The sequence below is a fragment of the Cariama cristata genome, unplaced genomic scaffold (assembly GCF_000690535.1).
Source record: "Cariama cristata isolate BGI_N322 unplaced genomic scaffold, ASM69053v1 scaffold4894, whole genome shotgun sequence".
Classification (NCBI taxonomy): Eukaryota; Metazoa; Chordata; class Aves; order Cariamiformes; family Cariamidae; genus Cariama; species Cariama cristata.
Window position 1 is genome coordinate 1,846 of NW_009613371.1, and position 22,001 is coordinate 23,846.

The 22,001-nt window shown below is 40.3% G+C and overlaps 1 protein-coding gene across 1 annotated transcript in view; it reads left to right on the forward strand.

Annotated features, from left to right (window-relative positions):
• Nucleotides 1-11,338: 11,338 nt before the first annotated feature.
• Nucleotides 11,339-22,001, forward strand: part of PTPN5 (protein tyrosine phosphatase, non-receptor type 5 (striatum-enriched)) — a 32,985-nt gene continuing 22,322 nt past the window's right edge. The window contains exons 1-4 of the mRNA XM_009698975.1: nt 11,339-11,500; nt 12,413-12,532; nt 14,397-14,480; nt 19,506-19,744. Of these exons, the coding sequence (XP_009697277.1) occupies nt 11,339-11,500; nt 12,413-12,532; nt 14,397-14,480; nt 19,506-19,744 (605 nt within the window). The remainder of the gene's footprint in view (nt 11,501-12,412; nt 12,533-14,396; nt 14,481-19,505; nt 19,745-22,001) is intronic.

Below are 22,001 nucleotides of genomic sequence, written 5' to 3' on the forward strand. Positions count from 1 at the left end.
TCCCTGCTTTCTGAGGAAGCCAAGCAGTACAAGCATAGCCTTTTTAAATGCATGAAAGAAAGTGAAATACTTATACTTGGCGTAGTACCCTTGAGGCATGTATCAGGTTTGTGGCTGAAGATGATTGTTGAAACTGGTCTTGATATAATTACTTTGCTCAGGAAAGAAAATGTCTTTGAAATAAATGTTGAATGTGATAGTGGTTTTCCTAAATGTTTTTGGTGAAGGCTCCAGGGCATAAGATTTTAGTCACTTAGTAAAGCAGGTTATCCCCAAATGAATGACATCAAAATGTTCACATTTGAACCTGGCAGGCAGCCAGCATATCACCCATCTGCTTCAAAGTGCAAACCTGCGTATTCACCAGAGCAGAAAGCAGATCTGATACCTACAGGACAGCAGGCTAGTAAGTCACTGAAGAGAAATTAGACACACAGAATGGTATTAGCATTAGAACTGCAGAAGTTATTAATTTATGAGAAGAAATAGGCCTTTTTTTTCAAGAATATAAGTGTACCAACAGCAATTCAGATGACAGTAGTATGAATAGTAAATACTTTCAAAAGTACGTGAAGCCAGAATGTGCTTGTTTCTTTTAATTGTCAGATTCACTCTTGCATCACAAAGGCTGTTTGACTGGTTTTAAATTACTGCTGCTATTTTTTGATTATGCATTAAGGCACATTTAAGTATGTCATGTAGTTAAATGCTAAAGGCACAAAAATTATAATTTGGGTTTGGGAGGGGAGAGTTGGTTACCCTGTTTCAGAATGAGATGTACAGGGTTGAATTATCTGTCTGCATCGCCGTTGTGCTGTTGACAGTTCTTCCTGGCTATGTTGTCTGTGCAAGGCTGATTCATGAGCCGGCAAAGGCATAGCTCTTTAGTTGTGGAATTACAGAGCCGCTTTGTGGGTTTCCATTTTCAGTGTTAAACGGAGTTTGCGTGCTGGGAATAATTTGGGACAACCAACTCCACTGAAAGTCAACTTGCAATCTGTTTACAAAAGCTCAAGGCATTTCCAGAATTATCACCAGGCACTTGAAAGCTTTCACTGAAGAAAACAGCGTAACAAAAAATGTATTCTTTATTAAAAAAAAAGAGAAAAAATTGCATCTAATTGTTAAGCGGTAATCAGACAGACCTTCTGTAAGGGGTTTAATAGGAAAGGAGGAAAGAGCCTTATGTGAAAAACAAAAGCAGCTTTGAATAGAGCTCTGATTGAAAGATGGCAAATGCTAATTATGTGTGGGTGTGATAGAAGTTAATATTCACTGTCTCTGCTCGCCGAGGGTCTACATTCACTTAAGAGCTGTAATTTGAAACCGTATTTAATATTTTAATTGTTTCCAAGCAAACACTGCTCTAGGGGCCCAAGCTGCCATAAGAAATAGCATAACCTTTAACTTGACATGTTTCACAGGAGAAGAGGAAAAAGGACAGTGCTTAACAACACATTTCGTGTTTAAGACCTGTAAGCATTAGTAGAGCCATTAAGAATAAACTTCTTGTGTATTTGATTTTGTAGTGGGAGTATGATTTAGATGTGGACAAGTGCATAACTAGTCTTGCATTGGAAATTAAGAGCAACTCCTTCATTATTAGTAGAGACATAGCAGTTCATAACGAGTATTGGAAGAGAATCGGGCCCCAGCAGATGGTACAGTAGCTCTTATATACTTCCCATATGGTTGCTTTATCTGACAGTCCCTTACTGCTTCTGATGGCTCCTAGCAGTTCATCTTTGCTGAACCAGAAGGCCTGTCTTTCTAGAGCAGAGAGCTTGATGATTTTGTTTTCTTCTCATTTATTATTATGGACTAGAGATTTGGTGAGATGATCAAAGACGTTACTTTCTCTTTTAGTAGATGAGCTAGGTATGTTAAGCAGCCAGTAGCACTGTGTAGGACTCCAGGTCTGGGAGGAGGGCTGTCTTGAGCATCTGGTTTCTTGCAGGAAGGAAGAGTTTGACGGCAGCGTAGATGAAATCTCCCAGTCTCACCCTTCAGTGAAACAAAGTCTCTGGTGGCAGGCTGCATCCTTTCCTCTTCAGGGATGACTTCGTAGACCAGAGTCCTGTCTTGTAAAATTATGTTTTGCAAATTCTTTTGATTATTTGGAACAAAAAAGCTGTATGGAGGCAGGGAAGTTTGAGGGTTTGAGTTTTGCTTTTCTCTTTCCCACATTTCTTTTCCCCTGCAGTTATCATATTTTTTTCATGAACTATTTCTTGAGCAACGTGACGGTGAGCCACTCTAGGGGGTGAGTTTTAGAAGTTGATATAGAAAGGCATGTTAATGCGATGTCATTAAACTCTTCGGAGACTGGGCTTTGTCTTTGCACTTCAGGCCTGTAGAGTACAAGCATGTTCTCAAGCAAACAGACTTGCACTAGGAGAATTACTGAGAAGCAAGGCTGAACATCACCTTAGAACAGACTCTTTCTCACAGGGAAAAACAGGCTTACTTTTTGAATTGCTAATTCTGCTTAATAAAACAAAATCCTTATTTAGTTCCTAACAAGCCCTCAGTTTTTCTACTGAATGCTAACAGTAGCAGTAGGTTAAGAATTAGTCTGAAAATTAATCACGGTTGTCCTGGTTTAGTCTGAAAGTTGGTTTCAGAAGTGCTTTTTCAGACATTGATTTAATAAACTAGGAAGCTTCTGGGCATTTTCTTTTTTCATGACTTATAAACTGTATTGTCCAGAAATTTAATTACACAAAAAATTACTACCTTGATAATTTGATTAAATGTATGTTTCTATATGTACAACCCAACCTAAGAGCAATCTGGACCCTCTATAACCATGATAAATGTGTATCCCAGTACTGACAGCAGAGTCCCTTTTCTACATAAGAATTTAATAGGTAGTAGGAGATGTTTGCTCCTGTTATACTTGGGTTTTATGGAAGCTGCATGAAAATGGTTAAGATTTCTCCTCATCTTCTTGAATGATGAAAGGTGGTGCTGGTGGACATTTCCACTGCAGCAACTCAGCTGAAGATGCTCTTAGAAAATGGAATCTGTCCAGATGGTATTGGCACTTATCATTGGTGGCGCTTCCCTGTAGCGGCCAGTCAATTACTACACATACCTGTTGGACTGTTGAAAAAAAAATCACAGCAGCTTGAAAGCTCTTCTAAATCACAGAAGAGAGAGACAACTTCAGGTCCTGGTTTGAAGCCTGAAATTTGCAGAACATATCAGCAAGCAGGTAACATAGGTGACTGACTGGGAATCAGATGAGGTTAGCAGCTTGTTTGCTGGCCAGTCTCCTCTTGTTGAAGATGAGGGGGAGGCAGTTTGTCTTGCAATCTGATATTTCTCTTCTCCATCCCTCTCTAGCAGCTTGCAGGCTTGCTTTTATATGTGACCCTGCAGTATGATAATAACAGTCCTGGGTGAACATGAATGTTTTTTCTGACTTCACCTCTTTTTCTCTCCTCCCACCCATCCCAGATGAAGTGGCAGGTGGACTGAGTGGGAGCAGTGTGAAAATAAAGGCAGAGAAAAATGTTTGACTCAGCAGTTCAGAAGGGAGCTGCTGAGTGGAAAGGCAGCTATTCTCCTTGCACACTGGCATCGGGTTCCTGTTCCCTGAGAGATGAGAATAGACTGTTTGTGGATGGAGCTGTGCAGCCTACCAGTAGGGAGAAGGGGCTGCATATTCTTTTCAGCAGAACTTACTTCAAGCAGAGAGGAAAGTTTCTTCTCCAAGTTTGTTAAAAATGTTGCCAGTGAAAGGGGAGAAACATAGAAATATGTAGACCTCAGTTCGCTGCCTAGCTTGCTCACAGATTTTCTGCATGACTTTCCTCCTTGCTTTCTTTTTCTCTTGATGCATCTTTCCATTTTGGTAATCGGAGTTTGGCTTAAGCAGCAGCCAGACTACCAGCTGAGCTTGAAAAGTGTGAGTCTCCAGTGCTTTTCCTGGCTAGTGGATGACACCCGTTTCCCTCTCTGTGCTGTTGTTTCGAGAACTCCACAGAGAGCATTTACCTTTCTCACAATGAGGCTGCTGGCTTTAAGCCTGCTAGCTGCCACTCATGGACAAGCAAGTGCAAAGGGAAATTAGTTGTGTGACAGAGGACAATCCACAAATACAAGAGTAAATTAACCTTTTTCTCATTCAATGTTAGGGAGGGGGCCATTGCAGTGTCTTTCTAAGCAGTTTTGTAATGATGCAAAAAGTTGTGTATTTTATTAGCAATTTCTGTGTTTTTTCTTTCACAAGGGAGGACTGAAGCAGATTTTTGTCTATAGACTAAGCAACAGCAGGTGGACATTTTATGTCTGTGGTCGTGCTCACTAAAAGCTCAGTTGTAAAGCTGTAGTGTGCGTTGTTGTCACTAGTTTTCCAGACTTGTGTTCCAGAGTTTGATCTTTCAGATGAACTTTTTCCATTTCGGCTGGTGTAGATAACATGCAAACCACCCCACCACCACCCCCTGAAAAAACCCAACCATGGAGTAGTGTTCTTTTGAATCTTCAGAGAGCCTGAAGCTGTGTCACTTGAGAGCTCTTGAGCAGCCGAATTCCTCTGGATGCACATATCAACCCAGGAATCAGTGAATTAAATAGCAATATTCTTGGCTACTTCGATTGTGATCATTTTAGCAAAAACATCCAGCTTTCCCACGTAGAATCCCCAAATGTTATAAATTTCAATTGTTCCCCACACAGCTATGAATACCTGTAGCTTGACCCAGCTAATTCTTACAGGCACACTTAGTGCAAACCGAAAGGATTAGAAATTGTAAGCTGAATTTAGTCTCAGAATAAGTAACATAGGAGACTGACAAACAGGTTGCTGGTATATAGACTGAGTCTGGGTGAAGAGTTTTCCATTCCTCTGTCATGTGTCAGAGATGGTTGGACTTCTTACTTAGATTAAGGGTATGCCAAGCTTATTTCTTCTTTAAGCTCTGTTACACAGAGGAGAATGAAGTCTGCAGTTAGAGTTTGCAATCCTACAAAGGGCCACTGTATGCATCTAACTGGCTTCCAGTTAGATACCAAAGTGATTTTAGAATTGCTTCGGCACCTTGCAGTGTTTAGGGATAAACTTAGTGGTGTATGTGGATCTGTATGGCTTGTTGCTAGTGTTTGAATTAAGCTGTCTGGTATCTTCTGAAGGAGCCTTTGATGTGGTTTTGCATTACAAATGCAAGATTTACCAACCACAAGTTCTTGCAGCTAAAACTTGGACTTTTTCCAGAGTGGAATTGGAAGTATTGAGGCAGTTGCATTATTGTAAATCCCTTCTGTCTCCAGTCAGGCAGTAGTAGGTAGCTGTAGGGTGTATTTGGGAATGTTTTTCTTTGCAGCTCTTAATCTGGATACTTTCAGGGACTAGATGCTCTCCTTGTAATCAGTGTTGTATTCAGCCATTTGGAAAAGGTAAATGTCTCAAACTCTTCTGAACACAGCAGGTCAGGGATCAAGTAGGACTAGTCAGTACCATATCATGACTGGGAAGGGCAAAAAAAAAAATAATTAACAATGGAGGAGCCAGAGAGAAAGAGATGCAGTCTTAGGATAACGGCAAGTGTTGGAAATAGCATTCCTAGCTTTCAACAGTTCATTAGATCTTGAGTGTAATTTTTAACGTAACTTGTCAGGTGAGTTAGGAGTGCAGAGACCATCAAGAAAAAAAAAGACTTTCCTAGGTGGTGAATTGTATCCATCTGTAAACAGTAGTGATGCAGCTTTCGTCATTATATTTAGCTCCTTAATATCTGAGATTGGCTGGTTATAAAGAAGTTCAGTAAAAGTTTGCATGGTAGAATAGTGACCCAGCAGTTGGTTTCCTGCAAAGAGAGGAATGTAAGTACATAAGTTGTGTTTGCCATGCAGGTGTGGAAAGTCCTCTTCCTCTTACCCACTTCCTCGCATACCACTGCAGTGCAAAAGAAAGATTGACTTTTGGTCCAAAAGCTAATTATTCTGTTTCCATCTTTCTCATGCTGCAGTGGCAAGCAAAAAAGAGAGTGTCGTCTTGGCCAATACCTTTCTCCTAAAGCTCCATTCTTCAATTAGATGAGCTGTATTTTTACCCTTCGGCACAAGCTACCTGTCATTCATGTGCGCTCTGAGGCAGCTCATTCAGTTTTGTGTCTTGCCAGCATCTGGATTTGCCTGCGGTTGGTGTGGCTTATGACTTACTGATTTAACAAGGTCTTGACCAGATATGTGAAGTACAATGCCAGGACTGTGTCCTGCATATGCAATTTAGGTGCACGTGAAAATAAGCAATTGATTTGCAGACCCGTATCAGGAGTATACATTCATCTACTGTTCTCTAATCAGTAGCAGGTCTCCCTAGCAGTTACATGGAAATCGGAGACAGTGATTTCAGTAGGCACTTGCATTTTGATATCTGAAGATGTAGAGGCTATACGTGGATTTAGGACTCTGGTGTGAAGTGTTGGTAATCTCGATGGATGTAAAGTATTGCTGGCATGTTCATACTTTGCAGTGCTTCCACACTGTGGTCCCTTCCTATAGAGTAAATTCTTGCCATGTGCCACCATCATGAAGGTATAGACAGGTTCAGAGGGATATGGATCTCCACACATGTAAAACAAATGTGGGACAATGCAGCTGAGCTGCTATGATGTGTCAACTGCTGCAGCTTGAGAGTTGGCAGAGTACGTGAGGCCTGGTTTTCCCTCCTGTCTTGTGTGTCTGGCAGGTGGCTCCACAGAGCTCGGGGATTCTACCACGAATGAAGAAGAAGCCACCATTAACAAAATTTGTATTTCCCAGTGAAAAGGCAGTACCACTCAATCCCCTAGAAGCATAATTCCCACAGGCACAGTGTGATGGATGTAGGTAAAAGTCTAGTAACCGAGTGCTATATTTTCATTGCTGGGGTACATACATTTTATTTCTGTTATAAAAATGCTTTTGGTAAGGAACAAGTCTTTTTTCATCTCAAAAATACATTGTTAAATTAAGTCTGCCAGTGAAGCTGTGTCAATTCCTCGGGCATTAGCACCCATGCACAAGAGAAGACACAAGTTCCTTTTAAAGTGCTAACTTCATTAGGCAGCACAGCCAGGATACGTGGTCCTGTGGGGTTGTTTTTTGTTTTTTCTTTTTCTTTGAAGGCTCTAAGTTAAAGAGCTGCTGATGCCTTGCCCACAGCAGCATTCCATTGGATCATGACATGTTTCTTACTGCAAGGCATTGTTGACTTATTTATCATTACTGCAGGGCCTTTTAGTGTTTCAGTCTCTGAGTACATGTTTTTCTGAAAGTGTATATAGGTGTTGTTTCATTCGTCTGCCTTTTATGTACCCATATATGAAGTCAGAAGAAGTAAGTGATGGAGGCACAGGGGTTTTAAAATGGGTGTTATCTGAGTTACAGAACCTGTTACCTTGTGAGGGGACGAAGATGTTTCCCTGTATAGATTATTCCATAGCAAAGTGTTGTGCCGTTTATTTTTAGTAGCTTGTACTGGTGGCTACGTTTAAGGAAAGAATACAGGATGAATGGATCACTGGCTTGATCTAGAAAGTTCCTTCCACTGAACAGTAAGGATGAGGTTAAGTTTATGGTGCTGTCTTGAAATTTCAAGTTGCTTTAACAAGCCATATGGCTGCTACAGATGTCAGAGACCTTTTAATTCTTCTGCCAGTGGATTTTTTCTAGCAAGCATAGTCCTGTGTTAAAGCAGAAGTACTCACAGAACTTTAATCCTGGTCTCCATGATGCAGGAATTCAGGAGGGTATTACATAGATGTTAGACTTCACTGTCAGTCAGATCACTAGCAGAGAGGCTTAATTCACTCCTCCTGGATGTAGTCATCCTTGTCAGCTGTCTGAAGACCTTCACACTGACCTTGACGCAAGAAAACTTTACTGATATCTCACTCATTTATTACATAATCTGGGCACTGAATGAATCCAGGGCCCATTAGGACAAATAATACAGGAATATAGGATTGCAAGATGAAATGTGAATGGTAATTGAAGTATAGTTTAAAGCTGACATAGTTAAATCAATACAGAACCCTAGGTGGGCATCATTACGTTTGTTAAAATCTAATCTTTTGTGATTTAGAGTAGCAAATTTTTGAGTGGACTTTAGTTAATCCAAGGCACTTTCTTTGTATACCCAAGACACGAATCTTAATCTACACATTTATGCGTGTGAATTCAGACAGTTCTCCATTATTTTAGTTCTTGCCCCTGTTGTCTCTTACTGTATTAGTGAAAATACCTGTTGATAACAGTGTCGATTCGGCAGAGCTGGAATCCTGGGCTCCGAGGTCCATAGACCAGATCTCTACCTTATGCAGTGAAAAATAATTGGAAGTAGAAGTAGTCTGTTGTCCTTCATACAGGGCAGTCATAAGAAGGAGAATGTGACTTCTACAATTGTACAGCTGTTGCTAGACAACACTGGAATACTGGGAATTGGGCTTCTGGGCTGTGGAGAGGCATAGATCCCCATGGTTACAGACACATAGGGGTCCCCTAACTTTGATGTCTTTGTTCCAGAAGGTGTGTGGTTAAGTGGCCTTCACATCATCATATTAGAGTCAAGCTTCTGTTTCCAATCTAGACAGAAATGATCTTGTAAAATCTCAGGCTGTTACACATATGAAATAAAGAAATTCTGTTTACCTGCTGCATAAGGCAGGTGAATGAGCTTCTGGTCAGTTAAGAAAAAGGTCTTCCGAGATACGAAATATTATGACTTACAAAAAATAGTTGAAAGCTGAGCTTGAAATCTGCATTCCCTGGCTCCTTGTTCTGGTTGTCTTCCCAAAGATGTTTTAGTTCTGCTCTGTGTGTATTTTATCTTGAGCTCTGGGGAGGAGTATCCAAAAAAGGAAGTCATTAGAATTTGGAAAAAACAGTAAATAAGTTCGTTAGCCATTTTTAGGGGCAGAGGTGCATTATTTAATGCAGATAAAGGAAAAGTAGAACCTAAAACATGCTTGGTGAAAAAGAAAGATTAGAGACTTTAGGAGCAAGCCATAATAAACTATATGTAAGTAGATATCTTTGAAGGTTTGTATCTTGGCTACAGGTTCATGTCTTTTTGCATGGATGGCAAAAACACGTTCTGACAGTAACATTCTATCCCTGCTAAATTTCAGATTCTTGTTCCAAAACACAAAGCATAAACTTTCCACAAAAATAGCAGGAAAAAATTGGCAATTGTTAACAAGGGATTTCCCTTCAGTTCTTGTCCAAATCCAGTGAGACATGAAGCAGTTTGGAAGCTTGGAAATTTCAACTTTAACTGTTAAGTGTCAGCACATTATAGAAAATAAAAACAAAGGTCAGCATTGAGAGTATTTAGGCAGCCTTAACTGTGGCTGCTTAATGTGGCCGCTGTGTTGTCCTCCTGGAGAACTTTGAGTGCAGCTCTATGTAGCATGGTATCAGAAGTCAGGCATTAAGCATATGGTCAGTGTCCTGAGACAAGGACTGCATCGGGGCTCTCTGTGTTTCTTGAGGCGGGGATTGGCTACAGACTGTAGATTACTGGCTGGGGCCTTAAGGACAGAGACGTAGAGTTCCCGTGATCTCTTGAGCTATATTCCAGAAACTAACTGCTTTTCTTTGAAAAGTGCCATTTGCAAGCGGTTGTCTTCTAGCATTAAAGACATATAGATGAAAGTGAAGGAAGTTTTACCACTGTGAGAAATACAGGCTGGGATGGTTGACACTTCTGATTTTTACCTCTTTAGTTCCGTATTTTTCCATGTTCTATTGACCTGTATTTAATATGAAATTTTGGTAGTGTTTATGCAAATTACTGTAGTGAGTCCTTACTGGCAAATGGTTAATTTCCACGTATACCATGACATACATGGGTGTATGTCTATCTAGATGCACATTCTCTATGTTACCTGAGAAATACTTGTGTAAAGACAATTAAAATAGCTACATATAGCTAGTTATACCCAGCATACCCTGCTGAGGCCACCACCCATCATAAACTGACTGGGGATGTTTTGAAAATGAGAAACCAGTAACCCAAACTCCTGGGGAAGTACCTGGTAGTACCTTGCACATTCTCTTCTTGTGTCTCTGGGTCTCCCTAGTTATTACACAATGATGACCTTCTTGTTGCTAGGCAGCTGTGGGAATGGAGAACCTTGTAGAGGAAGCCATCAGCATTTCCCAGACACCTTATTCTGTGCAGGGATGGATGTCCTAAGGTCTGTTTCAATGAAGGGAAGGAGAATAATCACAGCGTGGAAATAAACATGTCATGTTCCTGTCCACTCTTGCGTTTTTGTATTTTAGAAATCAGAATGGGATATTTTGATGGATGCTTACTGTACTGATGGCCAGACCCTCAGCTGATACACAGATCCTGTGTTTCATTTGCCTAATTAGAGCTGTGGCTAGTTTATGAATGCTTATTTGACTTAGAGTTACTATTGTGAGACATTTAGAAAAATGTCGGATGCGAGGAACGTTTTGTAGAAACCTGACCTCAACAAACCATGGAAGGGTCAACAATGGCTTTTCCCTGAGTGACTGGCTTAGGCTTAAGGCTACAGATCTGTACATAGGGCAGCCTTGGGGCTTTCCTCCTGTAGAAAGATGTAAATGAGTAGTACTTACATCAAATGAGTCTGGTCTTTCACTCCTTTTAACTTGTAAATTAATTTGTGTCTACACGGCTATGTTCAAAATACTGAGGGACTAGCCACTCCAGTGTGTATTTCCACCGAATGGAATAGCATGACAACATTGTTAAATAGCTCTTGAGCATAAATTCGTCCAAGAAGTAGGTTGTAAGAATAAAGTCTATTTTATTAGTGTCTTAGGACACGCAGCCAAAACTCAGAGCCCTTGAGCACTGTTCAGACACATAACATGAAACAGTCTCTACCGCAGAAATTTATAATCAAACTAGACAAAGCAGGCAAATAAAGAGGAAATAGAGAAATTGATGCAGGGAGGGACAAAATGGGTTCTCTGCCACCATGTACAGGAAAGTGTGGAGCTAGGAAATAGCACAGATGGTTCCTTTTAAAAAGTAAAAACAAAAAGGTGCAGCAATTTAAATGAGAATTTATTAACAACAAAGCCTAGAATCTGCACCTCCAGAAAGAAAGGGAAAATAATTTATCCACCCACACTCACTTTTTTCTGACGAAGGCAGGTGAATACAGCTGCACTAATAGAGTGTGACGCTCACAATCCTGAGCCACACTTACTGATGCAGAACTGAGAGGTAACCATCGTCTCTAGGAAAACAATAGCCCTTCCAGCCTCCGCGGTGGCTACAGGGTTACATACTATTCATTCCCTGCACATGTCCTTTTCATGTGAAGGTCTTCCCAATCCAGCTGTTATGGAGTCAATGGATGAAGCTGAAGGACAACAAGGACAGCTGAACAGGAAGAAGCAGTGCCTGAAAACCTCCCAGAAAACAGCACTACTTGGGTGTGCTGCCCAGTGGAATGGATTAATGCCTGGAGACAGCATGTATCTGTTCGTCCTCTCACAGATACTGGTAAGGCAGCTTGTCATTGCTTTGAAGTGCTGGGACCCTTCTTTCAAGCTTTGTTGGCTTGGGAGGTTTCCTGCTTGTTCTTTGTAGATGTAGCAATGGACATAGCTGCAGTCCTCTTATTTCTGCAGCCACCTCTCACAGCCTTGCTTTGCAAACAGCCCCTGCCTTTTGATGTCCCAGACTCCCATCCCATTCCCTGCCCGTCTGCAAATGCCTCCTTTGCCAAATGACTGATCTCCCAACAAATCTGTTTTCTGTAGCTGCTGTGTATGGGGGTAAATAGCCATCTTATTAAAAGTGGATTGGGAGTTGTATCCTTTAAAGTTGTAGCGTGCCCTTCATGGTCAGGGATAAGGGTATACCTCTATGTGAGGGTGTTAAATTGCTTTTGGAGTTTTATGTTAACTGTGGTGTGTGCAGCAGCCTTAAGTGGTTCAAATGAAATGTTTCAACATGCGTATGTTTGTGTGTATCTGTTTATAGAGATGCCTATGTGAATGTGGCTGTTTGTGAGAGCTTTGCAAAGTATGAGATAGGCCTTAATAGTCTTTTAATAACATATGAAGCATTGAATTACCAGTTTTGATCTAAAAGTAATAATGCTGAAAATTCAGAAGTCAGAGGAATCTGTTGCTCTTTCAATGTACAGGCTACCATGGGCAGTCCTTTTGCTCGTGTAAGCTTGCTTAACTCAGGGATATGCATCTGCTTAATGATAGCTGAGCATTTAGCCTTCAGTCTTTTTATTCTTGTTAAGCTGCAGCCTAGAAGACACCTGACTTCTTAAAGCAAAAATGAGGATCAACATTAAATCAATGAGAACTAAATTAGTTAATTATGCAGTCTTGAAATGAAAATGAATGTTTGTATAATGAGAGATGCTCATTATGTATTTTCTGATTGATTGCACAGCTTCTCTGTGTGATGCTGTGGTACAGCACTTACGGGACCATCCCAGCATCTCAGAATGCCTTTGACCTGCTGTCTTACTTGCTTACCCCATTTAAACAGTTTTTGTCAGATCAAGGGGAGGTAAGTCCCTGTACTCTTCTCTGATTATATAGTTGATGCCGGTAACCTTGGGTGATGCTTCTAATATCTCTTCTGATTAGAAGTATAATACACATGTACTTCATATAATATAGTGACTGCTGCATTGTGTGTGTGTCCTGAAATGGTGAAGAGAGTTCTCTGAAAACAGATCCATATTTTATCTTCAATATACAGGGCTGAATTTTTGGCTGTGAAGTTAGATCAGCACAGCAGATTTTTTTTTTCATAATGTGCAAATGATTGCAAATGAAACAAAGCAATGAGGAATCGGCCCGCTAAGGTTTAGCCCACAGTAAGGGGAGAGCTGGAACTTAATTTATTAGAATGGACAGAAGCTTAAATTCTGGAAGAATCGATCAACCTTTGTAAAGGGTGCAAAGCATAAGATACTCAGTCACAAAATTCTATATTTGTTGAGTGTTTAGGGCATATCTGTGTGCTGTAAAAGTATTTCAGGTGTACTAGGTGTACAGATTCAATTGTATCTATGAAGCTACCCCGGTAAAGTTGCTTAGCTTCTCACCATGACATAACGACATGTATACCAGTATGATTCATCTGATAAATTTCTGGAGTAATTATACCCAGTGCAGATTTCTCTAGTGTGGACAGAACCTTAATTAAATGGTGAGCAGCTACTTTCAAAAATCAGGTGAAATATATTTGCTATCAGGATGCTTAGATTCATTGTACATAATCTTTGTAGTAGAGCCTATGCAGTACAAATAGGAAATCTGACTCGGTGCCTCTGGTGGCTGAAGTACAGTGGAGGCTGTTTTCTGTGTTCTCCTAACAGTATTTGAGCTGCATGTCACCTGCTCTTTTGTTTATTTGAAAGAAACACATTTTCTTTGCGCTTTCTCAGTTGGATTTATTATGCACAATCAGAGATCTTCATAGAGTATTGCCTGTATCTTATTTGCAGTGGGTCAATCATTAACAAATTGTTCCGTACAGAAAATCCTGATTTATAGGATTTTGACTTATTTTAAGTGTTCAGGATGGAGGAAACTGATTCCCAGAATGCACCACAAGAACACCCCAAGTATGACTGTCTGCGGATGTTCATGCGTATCTTCAAGGACTGTTTATTATAGCACTATTTACCATGCAAATTTAGACTTGAAAACAGTAAAGGCAAATCTTCTGATGTTAAAATAAGCAAATGAAAGCTCTTAACTCTGAATTTCTCTTTAGCTGTCCTAGTGGGTCAGAAACGGAGTAAAATTCCTTGCCCACTGAAGCCCGTTAGAATTGAATTTTGCACCTACTATTCAGAATAGGCTGAACTCTAATCTACTTAAGCATGACTAGGATATCAGAGTGAATTTCACTGCCAGTGCTGTGAATGAACCTGATGGTATTTCACAGAATGTGCAGAAAATGTAGAAAAGTCCTCTGTGGCTCCGTTTTATGTAAGGACCCACAAACATGGGAACAGTGCTAAACTTTCTTCAACGCCCTTTGCCACAGTATAAAATTACACTGACTGTGACAATGAAACATTGATCCAGGCTGCAAAATTGAATTGTGGATCCAGATCTCAATTTTGGCAATGCAGGAGGGTAGGAAGCAGATTTCCTCTTTGCCTTCACAGTGAGATCCAGTTTTAAGACCTTCTGAAATGCTGGGGTTTAGAGATAGTTTCAGTTTCAGTCTTCTCCAAAGCCTGATATTTTTTCTGTTATTGATGGTGGCTTTTTCCGCAGGCAGGAGTATCGTATGACTAAATCTGCATGGGAAATCCAAGAATGAATACACAGTTTGCCAAGAACACGCATGCAGATGCTGTACTGTACCCCTAAATACTATATAAATCATTGTCAATTCTGTTGTTTCACAGGACCTGACTAGAATCGGAAGCGTTGTGATATCATACATCTTGCTGTCTTTAGCTTCTCTAGGACTGTTATTTGTAGGATCTCTGGTAAGTTATGACACTGTGCAAGCTATAATCATGCCCTTTTTTGGGGAGTTTTTTTATAAGATGGCTAATATATCCAAAGTTGTTGATGTTATGCCCAAGTTGATTGTAAAACGACATCTTTGGGGCTGTTTCTATATAATTATCTGCTTGCTTTATGTAGAGAAACCATGACTACATTTATCCTTACTGAATTTCTTGATAAATTGGGGATTACACTGGTAGTTTTTATTCTTTCCATCCATAGATGGGCAAATTATTTTCACTTAAACAGAAGGGATTTGGTCCAGTAAAGGGACCATCTAATATTGCTGCCTTATGAATTACCGTAGAGCATCCATTAACTTAAGCGGCGAAAAGAGCTGTTTCACAAGTACACTGGTGCTCTGGATGTAATGCCCTTGTAGATGTAGGCCAAGGCCCCAGCTGCAGAACAAGATTAGTGGCATGACTACAATTAATCTAGTTAGCTGACAGCAGTTTGGGAGGAGGAGGAGTGTATTTGTGTTTCTCCATTGATTGTGTAACTGGCACGAAGCTGAGTGGTAGATGGGAAAGCTATGGAGAATTCTTCCTTTTCAGGGAGCTCTGATTGAACGTGGCTTTTCATACTGCTGTATACTGTTCTGTTAGAGTGGGAATGCAGTTACTGAGCATGCAGGTGGAACATCACCTCCTGTCCTTACAGCAGTGCACCTTCAGGTAGCTCAGGAAGCTGAAGCTGTACTATGTACCTACTGTTTGAGTGATGCACAGTTTAATGAAGTACATCACAGAGTCATGGGACTGTTGGTAGGAAGGGACCTCTAGAGTCTAACATCCTGCTTGAAGCAGGGCTGTTGCCAACACTCAATAAGGTCAACCACACATTATTTTACACAGGTTTTGAAAACCTCCTGGGAAGGAGATGTATCATCCCTCTGAGTAACTGTGCCACAACTGCATGGCACTCTTGGGGAAGAATTTTTTCCTAATGTCTGATCTGAATTTCCCGAAGCTGAATGTCTGAGTTGAATTTCTGCAGCTTGTGGCCATTGTCCCTTGTTGTATCACCTGCCACTGCCAAGAAGAATCTGGCTGCATCATCTCTGGAGCTGCCTTTCAAGTAGTTGTAGGCTGCTATTAGATCACCCCAGCCTCCTCTTTGCCAGACCAGTTCCTCCACCTTTCTCAAAAGGCTGTGTGCTGCAGACCCCTGACCTCCTTTGTAACCCTCCACTGGGCCCACTCCCGTTTGTACATATCTATCTTAAACTGGAGAACCTAAAATTGGACACGGTATTCAAGGTGCAGCTGCTTTAGTGCCAAGGAGCGGGGAATACCTCCTTTGATTTGCTGGCCACACTCCCTGGTAGGAAGTTTGTCCTATTATGTGCCATGGTTAAGTTCACTCAGAGGCAGCACAGTGGCAAAACCTTCTGTTTAATGTGTTGGGTGAATGTACTTTTAAAAACCATTCACAAGGCAGAGTAATAAGTGTTAATGCCTCCATTATTGTGATCATTGATGTAGGCAAGGAAGTTAGCTGGGTTGATGCAATTTTCTGCTCTTTTAATGCTGCTGCTCCTTATCCAGATGAATTTTGTCCTCAAAAAAGAAACTTCTGGTGATTTTATAGTTGCAAATATTAAAGAACAAAAATGAGACATCTGAGAATTGTGATGAACTGTGTGAATTCCAGCTAATTTTGCAGCAAAACCTTCTGAGCTGGCAATCCAAATAGCAGGGGTATGATTTTTCTGCATATCCAACCTATTTCTTGGTGGATGGAAACATTTTATTGCTGACCCATTCTTAGCACAGAAAGTAACTTTAAATGAAAACTGTCTGTGCCCGAAAATTCAGATCTCAGTTTGAACTGCTTTGCGTATGTAGTAACTCCTTGCAAGTGAACCAGTGTAGACGAGGGCAGACTTGGTCCATTTTTCAGTGTTGGTTAAAACTTTCGTACAGAAAACAATTTTATAACAGTTTCCATGTAGTCAAGCTTGCTCTGTTTTGCATTCCTGTGGTTTGTGCAAACAGTCTTCTAGGTAAAATGGAGGCATGAATGTCACTGTGTGAGAACCTGTTCTCTGGACAAGTTGCAGAACATCAGAATATAAGAAAGATCCTGTGAGCTCAGACCAATGGTCTATCTAGCCCAGTATGTTCTCTCTGTCAGTGACATTAGGAAGTTTAGAGGCATTAAACTGTTCAGAGAGAGCATATGAGCCTTGTCCCTTCCTACCTACCTGTTACCTTACTCTCTCATGTCTCAGGTCATGCTGGTTTGCAATTTGAAAATGTCTGCTTCTACCAATATTTAGGGAATAAGGTATAAAATACTCATTAGGCAAACACTGAAAATAATATAGTGGTGGAGCTAAGCAGGGTTTCTAGAATCCCAGCCTGGTGGACAACAGATAGTTGCATGAAGATAGTTTTCTTTGTTCCCTCTGTCTCAGCTGAGTGATCTCTCTCTCTCTCTGTGCACGATGTGCTGCCTAGAAGGGACCTTGAAAGGGGTCTTCTACATGGAGGAGTGTCTTTATGATGAAATCTTCCTTTCCCAAGTGTAGTCTTCTCTCTTCGTAGATGGATCTGACACATCAGACCCACAGTGATGTATATACTAGATGGCATACCAGTGAAAAGCAGCTTATGCTTTTTTTTTTTTATACAGCAACAGTGGTAACTTACAGTAATGCTTTAGTAGTGCCCTGGGGAAGGGAGAAAATGTGCCTGTTTATACAGGTACTTTGTTGCTTTAGTGTAGCACAATAACTGCTGGGCCATGTAACAAGGCTGAGAAATGGTAATCAAGCAGAAATGATACCAAGAGAACGGAGGCCCTGTCTGGTCTGTGTGCATGCTGAAGCCCAGCTCATTCCTGTCTTGGGGAATTTGTGACTGTAACACATGTAAAGCAAATTTGAGAGCGGACCTCAGCTAACATTTGAAGCACTCTGAGAATAACCAGGTAGCAGAATGTGTTGGGAGGTTAGCAATCACAGTGAAAATAAAAGGCTAGATAGAGCGCTTGAGACTTGCATTAGTGATGCTCTGTTTTGTGTCTCATATAATGGTGTGTTAAGACCCAGGCAACTGCAGAGAACCAGCATTGAGCTGTCTAGGCCTCCTGAACAGGTTTTCAGAGCTGACTATTTTTCCATTATTTAGTTTAACCCCATCACTTTTAAGTATAACTTGATTTCTTCCAGTGTCTTGGACAGCTCCTTACTTACCACACCTTTCAACCTAAAGCAAAGCTGCTTTGTTTCTACTGTGAACTTTTTGTTCCTTTGGATTTACAGTGTGTTAAATCACCAGTAAAACCAGTCCTGTGTCACCATACCAGCTGTATAATCTGTAACATATAATTGGTACCTAGACCTTACACTTGGCCCTCAGCACAAGTGTTGATTTTAGTAACAACAGTACACTCCAGCAGTACCAAGTTGTTGAGTGGATACTTTACACTGTGAACTGCTCAACTATTACAGTCTTGCAGCATGTGAAAGAACCATGGCTAGTACTGTGGGACTGCCAAGCTCTAGAAGTCATCTTGGGGAATGAAAATAGAATCAGATATTCAAGCTTCTTGCTTGTCACCCAACAGGCCAAGCATGTAGGACAGACTCTTGAGACTTGGCCCAAAATTTGTGTAAAATAAAAGTTTAGTTGTCATTTTCCTATGTTTGCTGTTGTAATTACTGTGTATTCTGATTAACTGAAACAAAAAAACATTTTGTTTGAAGTAACTGTCAAATGAATACTGCTGTGCTTTGTGAGAGTCTTAACATTTGCTAAAGCTGACTATGGACAGAAATTAAAACTTGCTTCACTTCCTTTCATTCTTTAGGCTCAGAGAAATGAGAGTACGTGAAGATGCACAGGCACAAGAAGATTACTGTTTGAAATCCTATACAAGCTTATGTTTTAGTAGCCTAGGAAGAGAAATTTGACCCTTTTTTAAGGGCACATTTTCTAAATTCAACTGTCTATTTAAAAACCATGTAAGCAAAGGACAGAAGAGACTTCGCTTTTGAAAATAAGACCTGTTCTTCTTAGTCTCAAAAGGATGTAGGGCAGTACAATATAGTTTATGTAACTTTTAGCCTGAGTGATACTGCTGCTAGTTCAATGCAAGAGGGATGAAGTTGACCTAAGGTTCCAGATCCTGGAATTCAGAGGTGGACCTGAAATTTTTTACTGAGGCCTGTGTGGACGATTAAACAGTCTACTGATAGAGTCTCCAAATCAGCTGGTCTGCCACAGCATCTGTGCAAACCAATATGATACAGTAATTTTTTGGATTCATGCCACTTGAAACCTTTCATTAATTTATATTATAAACTTTAATATTACATTTATGTCCTAGAACTTCACAAGATTTATTAGTTAATGTCTATACCATGTTTAAATCGGATAATTAGATTACAAAACAGTCTTTGCCACTGGCCAAAAACTGATACAGTCATTTTGAGCCTCAAAACCAGGTGCATTAAAATCAAGGCCTCTTTAAAAAATGAGTGGGTGTATACATTAATTTGGGGTGCAGTGCCAGATCATCAAAGATGTGCAGTTTGGGAAAATTATATTTAATTTTCTTAACCCAGCTATATCTAAATTTTAGATGGAAAACCATTAAGTAAGGAGTGGTATGATTTGTAGAATAGTATAGTAGATTTTTATTTTGTAAACAAGCCTAGGAAGGGTAAGAAACAGAACAAAAGGACAGTGATATCACATTGGCTTGCATATGATGGTCACAAGCACATTCCGCTTCCACTGCATCCCTGAGTTAAGCCTGGCCAGCTCTGTGGAAACCTCTGTGCCTGAAAGCAGGTTTGAATGGGTAGATGTGAATCCTTGTAACATGCACCACAAAGCTACTCCTGCATGGAACATTCCTGTCCTCTTCAGTACTCTCCAATTCTCATACATTATAGTGAGCTGGGATGCTGCCCTAAAGACACATCCTCTGGGCTGTATGGAAGGGCTGGCAACAAGCAGAAAGCTTTTTTAAATGTTTGTTTCCTCCAGTTTTGGCATCTACTCAGAGCCCATCCAGACCCTCCCTTTCCGCTGCAAGAGGACAGACGCCAATCTGTGAGCCGGCAGCCTTCATTCACGTACTCAGAGTGGACAGAGGATAAAAATGAGGATGACTTCCTAGATTTGGATCCTGTACCAGAGACTCCAGTCTTTGACTGCATAATGGACATTAAAGTGGAGACAGATCCAGCTACTCTAACGGTTAAGTCCGTGGGCTTGCAAGAAAGGTAGGGTAGACATGACTAATAGGGGAAAGTCTGGTCCCAGATTTTGTGGATTTAGGAGTTCTGTGGTGCCTAGTAGGAAGCTCTATTGCCTTTGTGAATGTCACTTTAAAATGTGGTTTTAAAGCCAAGCTCCTGCTTTATTTCCTGTCTTGTTTTCAGTCCAGTCATAAATATAAACATATTAGCCAAAACCCATGCAGTTTCTAGACTACTGTCAACAAATGTCATTCAAAAGCATAATTTCTTTCCTTTGAAATAACCATCATGTTTGATCAGTCTCTTGCCATTCCCAAAGATGGCAACTGCATAGCATGAAATCCACTGTAGGGCAGTGAGAGCTTTTACCTCTGAAAGAGGTGGATCTTGTTAATTTTTTTTCTGTCACTTATGCTGGAGGATTAGTCCTTTCTCCAAGAGCAAACCACAGGACAAGTGGTAATCTGCAATAGTTCTCATATAAATGGGTTAGTCCAAAAGTAAATGAATTCCTTTGAAATTAACCCAAGAATGAGAATTTAGGGTGAGCTGGTGTTCACTGCTTGAACCATCAGGGCAACGGAGCTTCTCAGAGAGATTCACAGCTGGGAAAAGGCAGTTTTAAGATAAAAGGAAGGTCTTCTTCTGTTTTGTGTTCTTTCAGTTGTCTTAGTGAAATAGGACAAGGATCTTGATGATAGAAATCCTGTGAAGAAATTCTGGAAAGGTGATAATGTTATGAATAAGAGTGAGGTTACTGAAGGGCCCAACGTAGCAAAGTATCCCCTTTCTTCATGTCTAGATTTTCAAGCTTGATTAGAGTGCTAACCATAGTTTATTCTCATATCTAAAACTTAAAACAAAGAGCAGAACTTAGATTTTAAAAAGTATGATGCTGAGTTTCCAAAGCTCCACATGACACAGTAAAAGAGAATGTTACAGAGGAGGCTTTTAATTTGCACTCTGTGAGTTTAGAATCTTTTTTCTCACTTTATTCTTGGTTACAACATGTGTCCTAAAACATCCTACCTTTTATTTTTATATTCTACTTTAAATATGAGATTGCAGTAACCTCTGGGGCTTTTCCTTCAACCTGCTGCTATCAGTGAGTTTTGTTGTTGTTTTTCATTATGGGGGAGATTGGGCTTGAAACACCTCAGTCATTTGTGCTTTTCACTATCCCTGATTTCATTCCATCTCTCTCATTTTAAAGATGCTGACATTTCTTCTCAGTGACCACTAACCTGCAGGAAAGATACTCACTGTTCAAGAGAATTGGGGGATATCAGTTGGGGGATATCACTTGGTTCACATAACGAATTAGAATTAAAAAACTGTCAAAGAAGCAGAGATGGGAGAAAGAAAGCAATTGTTTGAAGTTCTCACATTAGGTTAAACATGTACACTTAAGATGTAAAATGAACTTGTTTTCAACATACACATGCTTGACAAGCCAGACATCATTTCAGGTTTGAGCTGTGCTCTGGCAGATTTCATTTACATCCAGCATTGGCCACTATTCCTTTGTTTGGTGTTATGTTGAATTACCTACCTATCCCTCTTTTGGATCCATTCTGCTTTTCCATCTTGCCTCCCTCTCAGTCTTTAACCACCTATGCCATTAGAAGAGTGGTCCCTAGGTAAATTCAAACAGCACTGAATGTTACTCTTAAGAAGAAACAATCTCATTTCCTCGTGCTGAAGTGCTATTAATATCTTTATGTATGTAGGCTCTTCTACCTTAAAAGAATCAAAAGCATTCGTTACCAAATGCAGCTGTTTCTGAGGAGGAAAGTAGTAGCTATTTAACAGCACACAGGAGGGTAGGGTCAAAATCTTTTGAAAGGTGTCACTAAAGATTCAATGTCTACCACTAGTGCTCATGTTTCATCCAAAATCATTTCCCCATGACTGTGAATCATAGCAGGAGGCTGGCTGCACATTCTTTTGGAAAAACTCCCGAATCCAGTAGACGGCTGTGATCCAAGTAACAACTTCTACTGTCTTCTCTGTGAGCTGATCGTGCCTGCATGTTTACATGGTTTTTCAACAGCTCTTGCAAACACTTCCTAACTAGATTTTGCCAGTTGAAAGTCATCAACAATAGGTTTACTGTGTGGATGCATAGAACATTACACCTAATAATCATCATATTGTGTGATTTTATTATTATGTTAGAGATATTTAAATGTAGATTCACTGATGGCATTTGAATCTTACTTTTGTCTGTGATATGCAAGATTGACAGAAGCTCAGAAATGCTTTAAAACTGCATTCAATA